The sequence below is a fragment of the Prenolepis imparis genome, unplaced genomic scaffold (assembly GCF_030444845.1).
Source record: "Prenolepis imparis isolate NDT839.2.m4 unplaced genomic scaffold, iyPreImpa1.0 SCAF_2, whole genome shotgun sequence".
NCBI lineage: Eukaryota > Metazoa > Arthropoda > Insecta > Hymenoptera > Formicidae > Prenolepis > Prenolepis imparis.
The window spans coordinates 689,503-707,846 of NW_028141160.1; the positions used below are offsets into that span (position 1 = coordinate 689,503).

The 18,344-nt window shown below is 38.7% G+C and overlaps 2 protein-coding genes across 2 annotated transcripts; both read right to left on the minus strand.

Moving 5' to 3' along the window:
• Positions 1 to 5,834: 5,834 nt before the first annotated feature.
• On the minus strand, positions 5,835 to 6,689 carry LOC145948916 (uncharacterized). The gene has a single exon (XM_083058500.1). The coding sequence runs from the start codon at positions 6,687 to 6,689 to the stop codon at positions 5,835 to 5,837; it is 855 nt and encodes a 284-aa protein (XP_082914626.1).
• Positions 6,690 to 13,705: 7,016 nt separating this feature from the next.
• On the minus strand, positions 13,706 to 14,943 carry LOC145948252 (uncharacterized). Its single transcript, XM_083057989.1, has 2 exons — positions 14,713 to 14,943; positions 13,706 to 14,563 (listed from the first exon to the last, which is right to left on the minus strand). Exons 1-2 carry the CDS (start codon positions 14,941 to 14,943, stop codon positions 13,706 to 13,708), a joined length of 1,089 nt encoding a protein of 362 aa, XP_082914115.1.
• Between the last annotated feature and the right edge of the window lie 3,401 nt (positions 14,944 to 18,344).

Here is an 18,344-nt window from a genome sequence, read left to right on the forward strand (position 1 = left end):
CGCATCTTGATCACGGGTGCGTTCGCGGAGATTTCGTCGATTATCGCGATGCCTATTCGTATCTCGATCGCGTGTGCGTTCGCGGGAGCTTCGACGACTGTCGTCTGATACCTCCCCGTGCGATCTTGAATCGCGTATTTGTTCACATTGCATTGTGTTTATTTCGGTTCGCATTTCTGTTCGTAGGTCTCGTATGCCTTGTATTAATTCGCGCATCGAAGGGTTTTCCGTATCCGTATCATGGTCAGCGGGTGGCCTATGTACGTCGACTTCTACGCGCTGTTCATTTCCGCGTGATACAGTATCGCGTAGGCCAATTTCGCGGTCGACAGCACCCTCGGATACATCAGCGGTACCATTTGGCGGAGTGTGCATTAACGACATGTTGTCTTCGTTAGGATCAAAAATGCTACTATCGTACGAAGTTGTCCAATATCCACTTCTCTGCGATACGTTGCTGGGGGTTCGGCTTACGCGTATTTTAATTTCTTCTCTAGTTTTGTTATTACCGTCAGTTCGTACCTTTAGTACGCTTTCGTCAAAGCTATCGAAGGGGAACTCGTGTGTAACGGTGATGACGTTCGCGGGTAATTCGACCTCACTTTCGTTTGAATATTCGCTCTCTAATTTTAACTCGCCCGAGATTTTCTAAAGTTAATGGTAACACTCCAGTGCCGCAACTAGCCTGCATTGCGCCCGGTGCGAGCTCAACATTTTACGCCCCCTCCCTCTTTCCAAATACTTGCGAAGGACAAATACAAGCTAATCTCTTGTTGCTGTGCGTATGCACTGAAACTATAGATGCTGCTTGTGCTACGTTTGTCCACGTATGCGCCCTCGAGAAAAAAGTTATAGAATGAGATAGAGATATATATTTAACTCTTCGCCCATATTTCTCCTTCATGAATTTAAACTCTATGAACGGCGCGTAGGGAGACGACTCCATACGGTGCCATGGTGAACATTTGGATTTGAATATATTTTTTTAATCAAATTTTTTTAGAAATTTATCTTATTTTTTTTTAACTTTGTATTGTCTTGACTGCGCCCCCCTGAAGCTTGCGCCCGGTGCGGGGGCACCGACGGCACCGCCCTAGTTACGGCACTGTAACGCTCTTATCGCTAACTTGGCTGAGTCGCTGTGTAGCCAAGATTGGTTCGCTATCGGTTGCGGGGGTGTCTTGCTCCCTTCCGACATTCACGCAAATTTTGTACAATTATTATTTTCGGACTTACAGTACTACGGCTAGCATGATCATGCGCTGTGCTACTCGACTGCTGACGCTGCAGGTCATTGCTCGTCGGCGTTGATGCGCCTGGCGTTGTAAGTTGATACGGCGGGTCGTTGCTCGGTTGCGCTGCGTTGTCCTCGGTGTGTCGTAGGTCGCGTTGGTCCTTGGACGGCGGCCTACTCTACTTCTGCTTGACTCGTTGTCCGTGTGTGTGAGACGTGCCGTGTTGCACGTACAGTACAATGCTCTTGGTCCGTCAGCTGTTTTGCTATCTGATGTGCCTGCTTCTACACGTTGTATATATGTATGTTGCAGGTCTTAGTATGCTTCCTTCTGTGTTGTCCGGTTTCCGTCGATTATTTTCGACGTGCCTGATTTCTAATACTGTTGTATTATTTCAAGTCTTCAGATTCTGGTTGATCCTGGCAGTTCTTCGGCGCGATCCCACCGCTGCCACCAAAATTGTTGTGTGCCTCGGATAAGGCACAGGGGTCGCGTCGAATTTGGGATTGGGATCCCTGGATGTCAGGATTTTCCAGTCCGGGATGTTATACAGCCCGAATAAAGTTGTAGTTCTTTTTAATAATATAATTGGTTTTATTTAACAGGTTATTTACACTTTTAATTTAACTCCTATCTCACTTATGGTACTCGTGCTCGCGTCGTGCCTCGAATTCCCTCGGATTACAGTCGTGCGGCAACGTTCGCGTAGCTTAGTATACTCGGCAGTTCATATATGTGTGTTCAGCGATGGCGTTACTTATAATTCAATTCTTGATTTGCGACTGCTGCGAGCGCGTCTACTGTCCGGTTTTATAGCCGGATTTTGGAATCTTTTGGTCGGAGGGGGTGCCTGGCAACAGGCCTTCTCGGTCAAAGATCTGGGTGCAAGCGAAGGAAATTCGAAGTCTTCTTCGCTTCGCTTGCATTTTTGCAACTTTTGGATTTCGCGCGTGTCTCGCTACGTATGCGGTTTTTTCGCGGCCAACGCGTTGTCAAGCGGATGTAATTTAAGTAGTTATAGTTATTTAGGGCTATAACAGCGCCTTGAAAGCCCTAGAGTTGTTGGAGAAGACTATGTCGATAATGTCCAGGAAAATCGTAGGATTTGATTGGAGTAGCGTCGAAATGAGGAAATCGAATTGGTCCGCATAGTTGGTGCAGTGGAAGAAAATATGATTGAAGTCCTGTAATGGGTGACCGCAGGGGCAATCAGGGAAGGTGGAAATGTTCTTGTCCCATAAGGGAGATTGGACAGCGGCGTGGTGAGTCTTGATTCTTGAGATTAGGTTAATGACGGGACGGGTGAGGTCTTTTTTACGCAGCTTGAGTACCAAGGAGGGGGGGGGCGAGAGGTTTATCAATTCTGTTGAAGTGTCTTGCGCCTTTGAAACGACTCTCGGAGAGGAGGATGTCCGTAGCGTTTGAAATGGATATTTTTTGAATTTAGAATATAAGTTTGAGTAATGACATTTACTAAGGAGGAAAGGGTTGGGAAGGTGCAAGGATTCTTTGGCTAGGAAATCACCTTGTTCATTACCAGGAATCCCATGATGGCTGGGAATCCAAAAAAGACTAAAAGCAAGATTTTGATCTTTACAATTATACAGAAGATATTTGAGGCAAAGGATGGAGCGATGATCTGAATAAGAACAGTTTGGAGATTGAAGATTAGAGAGAACGCTTAAAGGGTCAGAAAAAATTTGGGATTTAGGAATTTAATAAATTGTTGTTTTCTGTCTACCATTCCAGTCTTCTGTGAATGAGTTTCTCGAAGATCTTATGGAGATTATTCGAGAGGGATATAGGACGAAGGGATTTCTTATTCCCAGGCTTAGGAATGAAAACAACAAAATAATCGTTCCATTTGGTGGGGAATTTACTATTATGAAACATATTAAATTGAATAAATCAAGAAGAAGAAGGGAATGGATTGATTCGGGAAGATGACGAATGATTTTATGTGAAACAAGATCAGGCCCAGAAGCCGATTTCAGCTTGAGAGAATTTATGGCGGCAGAATATTCTATGCGTGTAAAAGAATGGAGCATGAAAGAAGGATCAATAAAGTGAAGTGAAGAATCCATGAAAGGAATGTTGCGGATTTCGTCGAGGTTGATCACCGGAGGAGCAAGAGTTTCAGGAGCAATCTTATCAAAGGCCTCTGAACAATTGCTCAGAAACAATGAAATTGTTGTTATAATTGAATCCTTGTCTGGGGTTGGAGAAAGAATATATGTGTTTCCAGATTTTAGTTAAAGGGATATTAATATTAAAAGAAGAGCAGTAATCTCTGAATTTATCTCTTTTTTTCTTTCTAAAGATTTTGGAGTTAAGTTTGCCTGTATCAATGTATTTTTGAAGATTATGCAGAGTTGAATAAGCTTTAAAGACTTTAAAATGGGATCTTTTAGCTTGGATAAGTTGAGTACATTCATCATCCCACCATGGTGAAGGGGCTTTTCGTAAGGGAACATTATGATTGTTCAAAGAAGCACCTAAAGTTAGCAAAGTGTCATGAATAAGAAAGATTAAGTTATTATAAGTGGAATTAAGATCATTGGAGTCAATATGAAAGTCTTTAGCGCTGTTAATGCAATTATTCTGAAAAGTGTTCCAGCAAATTTTGGAAGTTATAAAGGAGGGTTTTCCAAATGAGGGGGTAAATGAAAAATCATTGATTTTAATAACTATAGGGAAATGGTCACTACTATGAATATCGTCCATGACAAACCAGATGCATTTACTAAAGAGAGAGGAAGAAAAGATAGAACTGTCGAGAGCAGAAGAAGAGGAAAGATCTCTAATAGACCATGTATTAGAGTCATTGTTCAAACATAGAAGATTGGAGTTAGTGATAGCTTGTTCAATTTTAGAGCCCTCACAGTCAGACCAATGAACATGATAAAACCATAGGGGACTCTTACCATTGAAATCACCACAAATAATGGCGGAATCAAAGGATGAGGAGCAATAATTTAGGATTTGCTGCCAGGCAGAAGGTTCGGTGGGACGATGAAAGTTGTTACGAGGAGAGCTATAGATAGAACATATAAAAAGGTGTTTGTCAGGACTTATCAAAATTTTAGCCATAAGAAATTCAATATTGTTTCTAATGCATAACTAATCAATATAATCATCATGAAGTAGTGAGATTCTGAATTGCTTATTTACAAGAAGAGCGGCACAACCTCCATGTCGATCTCCATCCTTGGTTATAAAAACGTGATTAGCAAAAGATGGGTGGTGAGAGGAGTCAAGACGGGTTTTACAAAGCGCAGCAATATGAATTTTATGTTCATCTAATAAGAAAAGAAGATCAGGCAAACGACGGAAAAGTAAACGGCAATTCCATTGAAGAATATTAATTGTAGATGAAAAAAAAGTCATGATAAAGCAAAAGAAGAGTGATATTAAGCGCACATAGCGCTTTGGAGAAGAGAATGCCCCATATCAATGAGCATATCATGAGGAAGGGCCTTAATAGAATGAAATTTATTTTGGCAGTGAAGAATCCAGGACTCAAGAATTTCAGGAGATGGTTTAAGAGAAGAGTAAGAAGAATTTGAAGAGTTGTAAAGGGGGGAGGGAGGGAGGAAGATGATTAGAGTTGATAGAAGAAGATGATGAAGAGGAGATATCAGGTGGAGTATTGGAATATGAGGAGAAAGATAAAAATTCGTTAGAAGACTTAAAGTAAACCTACGGAAGTGTCACTCACCGATTTTAATGAAACTTTGCACATTTGTAGAACTATGAAAAATATTCGATACGTATTTTCTTTTATCGGCCAAGGTTCGCTCTGAAGGGTTGAAACGACAAAGGTTAGATTTTATGCACCAGGTGGAATAAGTTGAATATTTCAAGACATTAAATAAGTATAGGGGTTTTTTGGGGTCGCCGAAACTGAATTTGATGTTAAAATTATGGAAATCAAAATGGCCGACCCAATATGGCCTCCAGGTACATAAAAAAAGTGTTCAGTTCGGCCTTGTAGGGTATGTTGTACCAAATATTTTTACCATGTACCAAAGTTTTATATGCATGAATGTAACTGCTGATATTCATAGTGCAGCTTACGTTGGTAACGCCAACGTTGGTGTCGCGTACTATCGCGTGCTTGATTTCTTTCGGTCGTCCTTCTGGCCTTGTAATGTCCGGATAACGCGTCAACAATGCGTGATACGGTGTCATTCCTGCGACCGTCTTAATACTCGGTACACTACACCGCACGCAGCGTCCGACGGCCGCGATATTAGTCGTTTGATCGACAAGCCGACGATTTCGTATATCGACCAGTAACCCGTAATATGATAAAAAAATCGGCACCGATTATAGCTTTTGCTACATCCGCGACCACGAATCGCCAAGTGAACGCACGACGCAGTCCGAGATTTAATGTCAAAGTCCGCGTGCCGTACGTATTAATCACTGTACCGTTCGCCACGGATAACTCATATGACGATCTCTGTCGCGGCCCTCGCACCATTCCTCGGGGTAGCACGCAGAGATCCGCGCCAGTATCAATCAAGAAACTGATCTTAGTCTCACGATCAAACACGAATAGACGGCGCGACACCGGCCCCGAATCGTCAGCCGTCATCAACGATGGGCCGTCACATTTCCCTGCTCCGCACACGGAGGGTCACATCGCTTCGCATCCGGTCCGAATCGCCAATGATAATAACATAAATTATTTGAGGCATGTCCACGGCCTCGTGAACGCGACCGAGTACGCTCCTGACGGCGCCGGCCGCCGCCGGCACCCCAGCGCGGCGCCCTGTCTCCGATCGCTTCTACTGATCTCCGAATCTCCTTCATTTGCTCCGTTATCTCCTTCTGCAATTCCAGTCGCATCTGCGTCATCTGTAAATTCATCCGTGCCTCTAGAGCAGCAATACCGTTTGTTTCCGTCTCTATATTCATCACCGGGCGTATTACCTCCGCGGCCTGTAACGCGGGTGCCCTTATTGCTTCCACGATTGCATCCGCCATATCCGCGAGAATCTCCAATGCTTCCGTCGTCCGCGTCACCAAATGCGGTTGTATATGCGCGGGTAAGCGGCTCAGCCAAATCGTCCGGAGTACTTCATCTCCTATTCTGCTTCCGGCCAGTCCTCGAAGATGCCTCAAAAATTGTGACGGCTTTCTGTCCCCGATCTCTTCATGTTCGAGGAGTCGTCGCATCTTGTTCTCTTGTGACACACTAAGGCGTTTAATGAGCTCTGCTTTTAACATTTCATACGCTCGGTCCGGTGGTGGATTCATTATTACATCACGCACCTCCAGTGTGTAACGCGGTCCGATTGCAGTGAGCGCGTAACCGAATTTTGTTGCATCGGTCACTATCCCGGCAGCTTGAAAACTCCGATCAATTATATTAAACCAAAGTTCCGGGTCCGTCGGAGTAAATTCTGGTACTCTCATGCCCACTTGATTCACTTCGGCACCCGGCATTAAAAGTCCAGGCTGTCCTATGTTAGATACCCCACTTGTTAAAAGACAGGGCTGTTGCACTGGCTGCTCCGATCGAAAAGGCTGCTCGGGCACCTCATCGCGTGTCAGCACCATCACGTCACCTTCTCGCGATTCTCCCGCGTCCGCGATCACGTCGGGGTCACCAATTTGGCGGATTTTACTTGTTAAAAGACAGGGCTGTTGCACTGGCTGCTCCGATCGAAAAGGCTGCTCGGGCACCTCATCGCGTGTCAGCACCATCACGTCACCTTCTCGCGATTCTCCCGCGTCCGCGATCACGTCGGGGTCACCAATTTGGCGGATTTTACTTGTTCGTTATTTAGGTGAGATGGTTTTAATAAATTAAGAGACGTATGTAATAATTATTCACTTTAATACTCGAACTTTAAATATTATATATAAAGATCTTATAATGACCGCAAAGTATAATTCTCGTTCGCGCGATATCAAAATATTTGTCCGTTCTTTTGCGAGTTCGTCGAGCGAGTGTCAAGCTATCGCTTCTTCGTTTTTCTCCTATATCGGTTAAGCTGTCCTCTGTTATATTTTGCTTGTTTTGAAACTTTGTCTTTCGTTACCTGTTCCGTTTTATTGTTTCGCTCGTTGTCTTTTATATACATGTATATTCGGTCACCGACCTTCGTCCTAAATCCGTTTTCATATTTTAAAATAAAATTGAAATATATAAAATAAATTTTATTTCGGGTTGTGGTATTTATCGCCACAACATAATTACCAAATTAACGCTTTAATCAGCTGATTTCTATCACAAAGTATTAATGAGGCATTAATATGGTAATTAAATTTTTAAGTAATAATAATTATGTCTCTTCAATTCTTACACGATTAAATGAATATATATTTTGCGAAAAATGCGTTTTGAGATCTATTATCGCAGTATATGTAATTACAAATTAATTGTAAAAACTTATTAATAATTTCATTAGTTTTCTGATGTCGATCGCGATTGCGTGTAGAGAACGATCTTTTTATTCTTTAAATAATGCGTAACTATATATATATATTATATATATACATATATATATATATATATATATCGCGATAATTTATCTCGAAACGCATTTCTATTGCGCATTCGCAATTCGAATTATACTTACAAAAGAACGGTCGGAAGTGTCCCTCATCGATTTTAATGGGATTTGGACATGTTGTAGAGCATTGAAAAATATTAGACCCATATTTTTTTTTAGCTGCGTATCTCGACGTTTAAGTAGTGAAACACCCTCTTGAAGAAAATCGGTTTTTTATTTCTAAGTTAATAACGTCAAAACGGTAAAAGATATAAAAAAGTTTCAAATAAAAGTTTTATGGTTTTTAATGTTCTTTAAAACAGTATAATAATATTTTTCAAAAATTAAGAGGGGGAGGGAAATTTCGAAAAATTTGACATTTTTTAACTGAATGTTATATAATATATTGTGTATACAAATAAATTAGACCTAAATTATAACTAATTTATAAATAAAACTAATTTATATAATATATACACATAAATTACTTAGGTACACACGAGAATGTCACGAGAGATAATTAACATATTAATTCACTGTTTCTGCCTCACGAAACGGCGATAATACTAATCGGAGGCGTTACAATGCGGTACACAGTATACGCTCCAGCGTAGGGCGCCAAATTTGGGGGGCGCAAAATTTTGATAGACGCCAATAATTTTTCAGTCCAAACACATTAAACTTGACCGCTCGGTCCATTTCTATCAGACGCGTTTATCCGATTTAGCAATCCTATCAATCGAAAATGAATTGGCCAACAACCTCGATTACAAAGATATAATAGAAATATTCGCAAAGGCTAAAGCCAGAAAACATAATTTTTAAATTACTTTTTTTATCTCATTGTTACAAAATTCATTATTAAAAAATAAGATACGAAATATATCCTAACAATATTAAACCTTTAACAATATTAAAATAAACATAAAAATTAAATTAAATCTAAAAAAATAAAAAATATAAATAAAAATTTTAAACCAAAAAATATAAAAAAAAATAAAAAATATAAAAGAACAAAAAAAACCGGAACCATTATCCTGCTACGTCCTCGTCGTGGTTCTGGGTAGCGCTAAAAGTAGGAATTTATGAAACTTTATTTTATTTACTTTTGTAGCTTTACACTGGGGCGCGCGAACAAATCCTAGCATAGGGGCGCCTAAGACAGTCGTAACGCCTCCGATACTAATCCGGCAAATATATCATTATATCCTGTATGGTCCTAATCATTCTCTCCATGAGGGGATCTTGGATGTACAATCAAATAATTTGACGACCAAATAACGTGGGTCGCGCGTACAAGTATTTTATAAGAAATAATTATAATCTATACGAAATATCACGTTAAATATGCGTATTATTATCTGCTAAATATTGTCTCTCTCTCTTTTTTGCGAGCGTAATATATACGAACACTGAAGGGGATGGAAAAGGGGTAGAGGAGAGGAGATTGTATTATTTATTAATATAATGATATATTATAACATGGAGGGTCGATCGTACGTTTTTTTTGGCAGGTCGCCAAATCACGACGCATCCTCGATATCTTTTTCTGGCACTTAGATTAATTAAATCGCATAGCGTGTATGATTCATTATTACGTTTTCTTTCCATTCAGTTGCGAAAGTCGCACGATTAATTATATCATAAATATCAATAAATCTAAATTATATCTCTATAGAGAGCTTGTTCGATAATAAAAATAAAAAAAAATTTTTTTTGCGAACATTTGTGAGATATTGTTGATATTTGTAGTGTATAAAGTTGAAGAAATTAAATGGTTAATTCGCTTATTTTTTTAATCCTATCTGCGATCATACACATAATTATTATTCTATTTCTTTCTCCGTCAGTTATATATCGTCGGCATATGTGTTAATAAAATTTGGTCAGATGCTTTTACGTGTCTCATGACATCACGATGATATGCTGCCTGGTATTTGTACAACATATAATAATATTTTATTCCGTAATCGTGAATAACTCTGAGATAACTACGATTAATTTACTCGTTCATAGAACATCTTATCTCAAATATAATTGTACCTCGAAGAATGTCCGAGATCGCTCGCACTTTCGTCTTTAAAATTGATATTTCAATCCATTGTCCAGCTAATGTATTGTCTATTAAAGTTGTCGTGTCACGCAACAAGATTATTTAATTATTTCGGCTCGTCGTAACGATCATGATTATCCGAGGATTCGCACACATCAATCTTTTACCAAGTTGATTATAAATTCGATTCAGATGCAAATTGCAATGCAACATTACAAAGGGCATGTTCTGATATACACTGCCAGTACTGAAAAGCTATAGTTTACGTTACGTATATTATATATTTTCAGTACTGGCAGTAATATCGGAACATGGGGAAAGACATTGCAGAAATATAGAGCCACAAAATACCAGCACACTTGTAGCAATATGACATTAATATTTCGGAAATATTGCAAAATTCAACTATATAATTTTAGTAATAATAAAATATACTATAATAAAATAATTTTTTGTAATATTTATACATGAAAGATATTAACGATAAAGAATAATAAATGGTTTATTTTATTAATTTTTTTTTTTTTTAATTGGCTTATATTGCTGCGCAGTACGCTTTGCGCAGCACATGTACGCGTTTGCGTTTGTGTGCGTGTGTAGCAGGCGCCGCTCTCGCTGCACATATCCAGACTCGTCCATTATTGCCACATGATTTTAGTGATTCACATTTTTTATTGTTGCGTAAGAGAAAAAGATAAGAGCTTTTTGATAATATTTGTTTCATTATATAGCAACCTATATACTGTTAAAATTATGTAGAAAATTCCATATTAGAAATGTCCTAAAGGTTAATATAACCTATATATAACCTCAAAATTACTGAGATCGATTGCAAAAGTAAAAATTGTATTTATCTATGATATATATGTTCATATATTTTTTTATGTGGATATTTTTTGCTCTCTCTAATTTTCTATTTTGCTGTAAATATACGTGCAATATACATATTATATATCTCTGCAATATAGTAATTGTAAAACTAGATACTTTAGAGAAAAAGTATAGTCAAGCAGTTAAAATAAATATAATTCTAATACATAAAAAATAATATAATATATACAGAATTGTAGCTGGAGCTCTGTATGTGTGTATATTACCTTTTCTTACTTATGATATGTATTTCAACTGTTGATTACATATATTTTATCTGAAGTACGTATACATTATTGCATTGCAGATACCCAGACAACATGCATGTCCAAAATTGGGACATAAGATGTCTTCGTTCTTATATGTCCGAAAAACACGAAACATCAGAATCTTACACTTGGCGATACATTCTCAGTAACTCGTTGATAATCTCTTTGAGTCATATAGCCTGCGAGTCTGATATAGCGAGCCAGATTCATTAAATATCATTCAGTTTCGAATAAGCGATTACCTTGCTGCTTTTTTCTCTTCGTAAGCTATTCATATGGAGCTACCATTGTAGAAAAAAAAAGACAAACGAGATTTAGATCCTCAAAGAGATCAAAATACGCCACATGTCACCCTCGTCACTTAGTTCAACAAGACTTGAACGACTTTGCGGCGACTAGCCAGGTAAGTCCTCGGGTTGGCTTTCGAGACCCCCCGCGTCAACCTTAGCAGAGCAGGATAACCAGTCCTCCTCCGCCAGGCTGCCGTATCTCTGCACCTCTGGAAAAGGTGGTCCTGAACTCAGCGGCGAGTAATAACTTGATGATAATAATTGGACTGCTGCTGGTACTGTTGGTACGGCTGCTGATCGCCAGGTCCGGCCAGGACGTTGCCGTAGTTCGAGTACGAGCCCGAGTACTGGAGGGACGAGGAGGACGAGTAGTCGCGTTCGCTCAGCCTGCGATAAGGCCCCGCGTGATGGGAGCCTACCCTCCTGTCAGACCGGGATACTCACCGCGGCCGTGCTTATGTACTCGATGTCGCCGATGCTCTTGATCTGACGTTTGCCGCCGCCACCGCCGCCTCCCGTCGTCATCGGCCGCGGCGGAAGCTACGGCGGCAGCAGCGAGGTGCTGCGGACGCTGCTGGTCATGTACTGGCACTGACTGGCGAGGTTGCCAGTGTCCGAGGACAACGACGGCGACGTCTTCTCGCTTCTAGGCCGAAGACCGAATGCCCTGCTCAGAGATCCCTGCGGAAAATTCGCCGGACGGTGAAGTTCGTTTTCGTACGCGGCGGCTTTTCTTCTCGCGGATCTCGACTTTCTAGAGGGGTCGAAGCTATACGAGTAGAGCAACCGGAAGATGCCCAAGTGCCGATAAAACTGATTCGGACAACGCGAAAACTTAAACGACTTTCTAAAGATTTTTTTTTTAATAAAAAACCGAGAGGGTAACTTTTTTTCAAATATTTCTTACGTGTCTCTTATTGTATTTTTACGTTGCTTTTGGAAATTTTTGTGAATGAAGAGAAGCTATACACGTAATGTCTGAAAATTTAGATAGCGACTTGAGCTGTTAGATAGACATTACAATTATGCGCAATGTTCTGATTTTATTTTGTTTTGTTTTCATTTGACATAATTATATTATAAACAATAATTAATAATTTCTATTATTTCAATAGAACCGCTAAGAATTTTCATAAAGCTACTAAAGAATTTCTATAAAGCTACTATACAGATGGGGCATTTATAGTGACGCGGGCATATTTTTCGAAAACAAAGCGAGATATCAAAAAATGTTTCAGACAAAAGTTGTAGGGTTCCAAGGGGGGCATAACACGGTGACCTTAGATTATTCTTGGAATGCAATTTTGAAGGTTATTTCGAGGTCAATTTAGTTTTTTTAAATGGGAGGATGTACTTTTCCTTCCGGAAATAAAAAGAGCGTTCAATTTTGAGTCTAAAAGTACTAGTATACTTATGACGTAAATTTATAGGTGATGAGATATTTCAAAACTAAGACAACAGATATCCGATTATTCAAAATGCAAACAATTTTATTGCAGTAAATGTTCGAAATGATGGCCATTAATTTCGATACATTTTTGAAAACGTTTTTCAAAAGAATGCTGAACTTTTATTAAAGTGTCTTCATCGATACTCGCACAAGCATTGATAATCCGTTGACGCATATTCTCAGGTGTAGTCAGTACTTCTTGATAAACCTTATCTTTTATGAATCCCCATAAGAAAAAGTCTAGAGAAGTGAGATCCGGAGAGCGGGCAGGCCAATTAACAGGTCCTCTACGTCCTATCCATTAACCAGGATAATTTCTGTCTAATATTTCTCGAGCTGCAGCTGCATTCGACCCAAAATTTAATAATTTTTATTTGATATGTAAAAAGGGCTCTTTGAGCTATAAATCACAGTATAATGTAAAGGGTGATCGCCTTTTGGCGGGTTATACTTCGGAAGTTTCTGAGGGAGGGAATGAGAAGGATTCCGATAACTGGTTATAACAGATTAAACACTCGTGTTGGTTTTAATACTGACTCTTTGTCAAAATACACAACCGCCCACAAGGCCTTCGTCTCCCCGGTCACATGACCGCTCTCCACTAATCAGAGCTCGCTTTGCTAAGGTGGTAATCCGCCAATGCGCGCGCGTCGCAAACATGGCGGATACAGGTAAGGTTGTACCTTACAGCTTCGGCCATACCTGACCAAGCTATTCGTCCCGAAAGCTAAGGATAAAACAGAATTTTTGAGAAAATATAATTTGAATACAATTATTTTACGTAGTTAAAATTAGTTGACATAAATTAAAATTCTTTTTTTTTTTTTAATGTGATATAAATGATTAGAATCGATTGTTAACTCACGTTTGTATTGCGGTTTTATGGTTTAACTTAAAATTATTATAATGTAAATAGTATAAATTTATAGAACTTTCTTAATGCTAATATTTGACTTAATGCTATTAAACGAACGGTAATATTTTAATCGTATAAAATAGGAGTATAAACTATGTATTTTTATATTTACAATGTTATGTTTTGATATCTATCGGTTTGATCCACGGTTTCATTTGGTCTGATGAAAGCACCGAATTGTAGGGTCTCGCAGTATGATTGAAGCCGGGAACGTCTTGAATTACATATCTATTTTTGTTAAGTATTTTAGATACTACATAAGGACCTTTGTAAGCTGGTTTTAATTTTTTGTTTTCGCCCGGTTTGAGGGCAGAATCTCTAATAAGTACGTAATCGCCTGTATTATATTGAGAAGGTTTTTTATGTTTTTCATCATAATATGACTTGTTATATTCTTTAATTTTATTTGATGATTCAATTGCTAATTCACGAGCAATTTCTCGATCTTTTTGAATGTTAAGCTCTGTTTTTGCAATATTGTTCAAAAATCGCACCAATTCAGCGTCTGGATGATTTCTCATTTCGACTCCAAATAATAACTTGGCGGGGGAAACCCTTATTGATGAGTGGAACGTATTATTCATTACATACTGGACCGTGTCTAGATGTGTATTCCACGATTGATCGTCGTCAACTATTTTTTTTAATGAAGATTTTAAAAATCTGTTTACTCGTTCCACTAAACCATTTGCCCAGGGGGCCGCTACCGCTACTTGACGGTGAATTACATTGTAGTATTTTAAGAAGCTTGCAAATTCTTGTGATGTAAATGCTGTCCCTCTGTCAGATACTAATATTATTGGGTTACCGAAATTTTGAAAAATATAAGATAAGTTTTTAATCGCTTCACGAAATCCGATAGATTTTGTGGGAATCAGCCAGGTGTATCTTGAGAATGCATCTATAACCAATAGTATATGTTTAAAACCATTACGTGTTTCCTTTATAGGACCAAAATGGTCTATATGAAAAATCTGAAAAGGTTGTGATGGGGAATCAGTTATTTGAAGTTCACCCTCACGAGAGTTTGCAGCTGTATTGGATAATAAGCAAATTAAACAATTATCTATATAGTTTTTGATTTTCTTTTTAAGCGATGGAAACCAATAATTTCCATTAATACCTTTGAGAGTTTTCTCCAGGCCACAATGGACCATGTTATCATGGTAATACGAATGATGTTATTTATCACTGTATCTGGTATAATGAAACGTGGCTTGTCGCACTCTTTTCTAAAAACAAGTCCATCGATTATCTCGAATTTCTCGTTTTCGGTAGATTCAAGTTCTATAGCTAGATTTTTAAGTTTTGGGTCTTGTAATTGTCTATACTGGAGTTCTTTTTCCAGTGGCATTGATTCTACAGTATGTATTATACGACTCAAAGCGTCTACGTGAGACATACGCTGTCCGCTTCGATGCAAAATTTTAAAACTATAATTTTGAAGTTTAAGGATCCATCTGGAAATACGAGGATTTATATTGGCTTTATTTATCGCCAATACTAGTGCGTGGCAATCTGTTATGATTGTGAAATTTAACCCGTATAAATATATGTGGAACCTTTCAATTGATTTAACTATAGCCAACATCTCGAGTTCGAAACTGTGGTAGTTCATCTCTGCCCTATTGGTGCTCTGACTGTAATAAGCTACCGGCTCCTAAGCATTATTTTGTTTTTGAAGGAGGATTCCTGCGACAGCTATTGAGCTAGCGTCAGTGTGTAATTCGGTTTCGGAATGAGGATTATAAATTTGTAAAACCGGTGAAGAGATTAGTTCTTTTTAAGAGTCTTAAATGCTTGAATACATTCATCATTGAATTTAAATTTAACTGATTTTCTTAATAAAAGATTAAGGGGTTTAGCAATTGTAGCATAATTTCTTATGAATTTTCTGAAAAAATTTGTAAGTCCTAAAAATCTTTGTACTTCAATCACTTTTGTGGGTTGAGGGAATTTCGCTACTGTTTCGGTGTGACGTGAGCTGAGAGTGATACCTTTTGAGGAAACTATATATCCGCGGTACTCGATGGATGTTTTAAGAAACTGGCATTTTTGGTAATTTAAATTGAAAATTATACTTCTTTAGTTGGTACATTACTTGTCTCAAAGTTTCTAGATTTTCTTTAATGGATGATGAAGGGATGAGTATATCATCTATATATATTATAATTTTGTTTTCCTTAATTAAAGATTTTAGTATCATAACGAGGCGCCGTTGAAATTCGGCTGGTGCCTCTCAAAATGGTAATCTTAAATACTCATACTTTCCTTCAGGAGTTGCGAATGCAAAGAATTTAGTATAATCAGGGTGTATTTTAATATTGTGAAATCCATCTTTGAGATCAAGCAATGTATAAATCGTTTTACCACCTAATTGTGCTAAGCAGTCTTCTATTATAGGGAACGGATACTTTTGTTTTACTACTTTGTCGTTAAGGGGACGCGTCTATACATAATCTCATTGTTCCATTTTTCTTTGTTACAGGAACGATTCTTGCGCAATAAGGAGAATCGCTATATTTAATAATCCCCCTGGACAACGGGTTCTCCGTTATTTCTCTTATTTGTAACTTCTCTTTAAATGCGAAGCGTCTAGGAGAAAACGCGAAAATTGATTCATCTTTAAGGTTAATTTTTACGAAATAATCGTCCTTGATTAAAGGTATTTTGGTATTCTGGACTTTTTTAATAATAGAAAGTAGTTGATTTTTAGAAGAATCGTCAAAATCAATTTTGATATCATTGAATAAATTATCTATTTTATTATCTGCAGAGTCAATGATGTCTGCTGAGGCGACTTCTGAGAATAATTGTACTCTTTCATTTAAGTTTTCCTTAAATGGGTTAATAGTCATAGAAATTTTATGTTTGGCGAGGAAATCTCGGCCAAGAATTAAATGCGAAGAGAAAGAATTATTTTCCAAAACAAGAAAGGTAGTATTTAATGTTAAACTAGGTAATAATTTTAGTTTTATAGTAGTAGTTAGAGAACCATTAATTTGAATAGGAATTCCATTAAGGGTATTATAATTGGAATTAATGTTTTGAATCAAATTATTCGAATTTAAAAACTGAGAAAAAATTTTAGGAGAAATAAATGAGACCGGACTTCCTGTGTCCAGGAGAGCTAATAAATTGCAAGACTCACCATTAATTTCTATGATTTCCAGAGATGTGTTATTCGTCACTATTTTTCTATCATTAAATGTCTCGACACACACTATAGTGTCCGTAGGTTTCTCTGACGCAGTCGGGGTAGGTTCGCTGGAGTGGCTATAATTTGCCCACGTTCTAATTGCCCACCGTTAAAAGTGACCACGTTCTAATTGACCGCGTTCGGAATGCTTACGTTCTGATTGACCACGTTCGAAATAGACATGAAAAATATTGCATGAAGTTCGATTGGACCACGTTCGAAATGGACACGTCTTGTTTGCTGACGTTCAGTTTGTCAACGTTCGAATTGACCACGTTCGAAATGGCCACGTGAAATATTGCATGCAGTTCGATTTGACCACGTTCAGAATGGCCACGTTCGATTCGACCACGTTCGACTTGACCACGTTCGAAATGGACACGTTCTATTTACCCACGTTCGGAATGGACACGTTCGATTTGACCACGTTCGAAATGGCCACAGAAAATATTGCATAAAGTTCGATTTGATCACGTTCGAAATGGACACGTTCGATTTGCCCACGTTCGGAATGACCACAGAAAATATTGCATGAAGTTCAATTTGACCACGTTCGGAATGGACACGTTCGATTTGACCACGTTCGAAATGGCCACAGAAAATATTGCATAAAGTTCGATTTGACCACGTTCGGAATGGCTACAGAAAATATTGCATAAAGTTCGATTTGATCACGTTCGAAATGGACACGTTCGATTTGCCCACGTTCGGAATGGCCACAGAAAATATTGCATGAAGTTCAATTTGACCACGTTCGGAATGGACACGTTCTATTTGCTCACGTTCGGAATGGACACGTTCTATTTGCCCACGTTCGGAATGGCCACAGAAAATATTGCATGAAGTTCAATTTGACCACGTTCGGAATGGACACGTTCGATTTGACCACGTTCGAAATGGACACGTTCTATTTGCCCACGTTCGGAATGGCCACAAAAAACATTGCATGAAGTTCAATTTGACCACGTTCGGAATGGACACGTTCGATTTGCCCACGTTCAGAATGGCCACAGAAAATATTGCATGAAATTCAATTTGACCACGTTCGGAATAGACACGTTCTATTTGACCACGTTCGGAATGGACACGTTCGATTTGATCACGTTCGAAATGGACACGTTCGATTTGCCCACGTTCGGAATGGACACGTTCGATTTGCCCACGTTCAGAATGGCCACAGAAAATATTGCATGAAATTCAATTTGACCACCTTCGGAATAGACACGTTCTATTTGACCACGTTCGGAATGGACACGTTCGATTTGACCACGTTCGAAATGGACACAGAAAATATTGCATGAAGTTCGATTTGACCACGTTCGGAATGGACACGTTCGATTTGACCACGTTCGAAATGGACACGTTCGATTTGCCCACGTTCGGAATGGACACGTTCGATTTGCCCACGTTCAGAATGGCCACAGAAAATATTGCATGAAATTCAATTTGACCACGTTCGGAATAGACACGTTCTATTTGACCACGTTCGGAATGGACACGTTCGATTTGACCACGTTCGAAATGGACACAGAAAACATTGCATGAAGTTCGATTTG

What these genes read in the sequence shown, in the direction of transcription:
- LOC145948252 (XM_083057989.1), bottom strand. Translation starts at nt 14,943, where the DNA reads ATGCCACTGGAAAAAGAACTCCAGTATAGACAATTACAAGACCCAAAA. An exon ending in CCTGGAGAAAACTCTCAAAG is followed by an intron (nt 14,564 to 14,712) that starts GTATTAATGGAA and finishes CAACCTTTTCAG; the next exon opens with ATTTTTCATATAGACCATTT.
- LOC145948916 (XM_083058500.1), bottom strand. Translation starts at nt 6,689, where the DNA reads ATGCCGGGTGCCGAAGTGAATCAAGTGGGCATGAGAGTACCAGAATTT.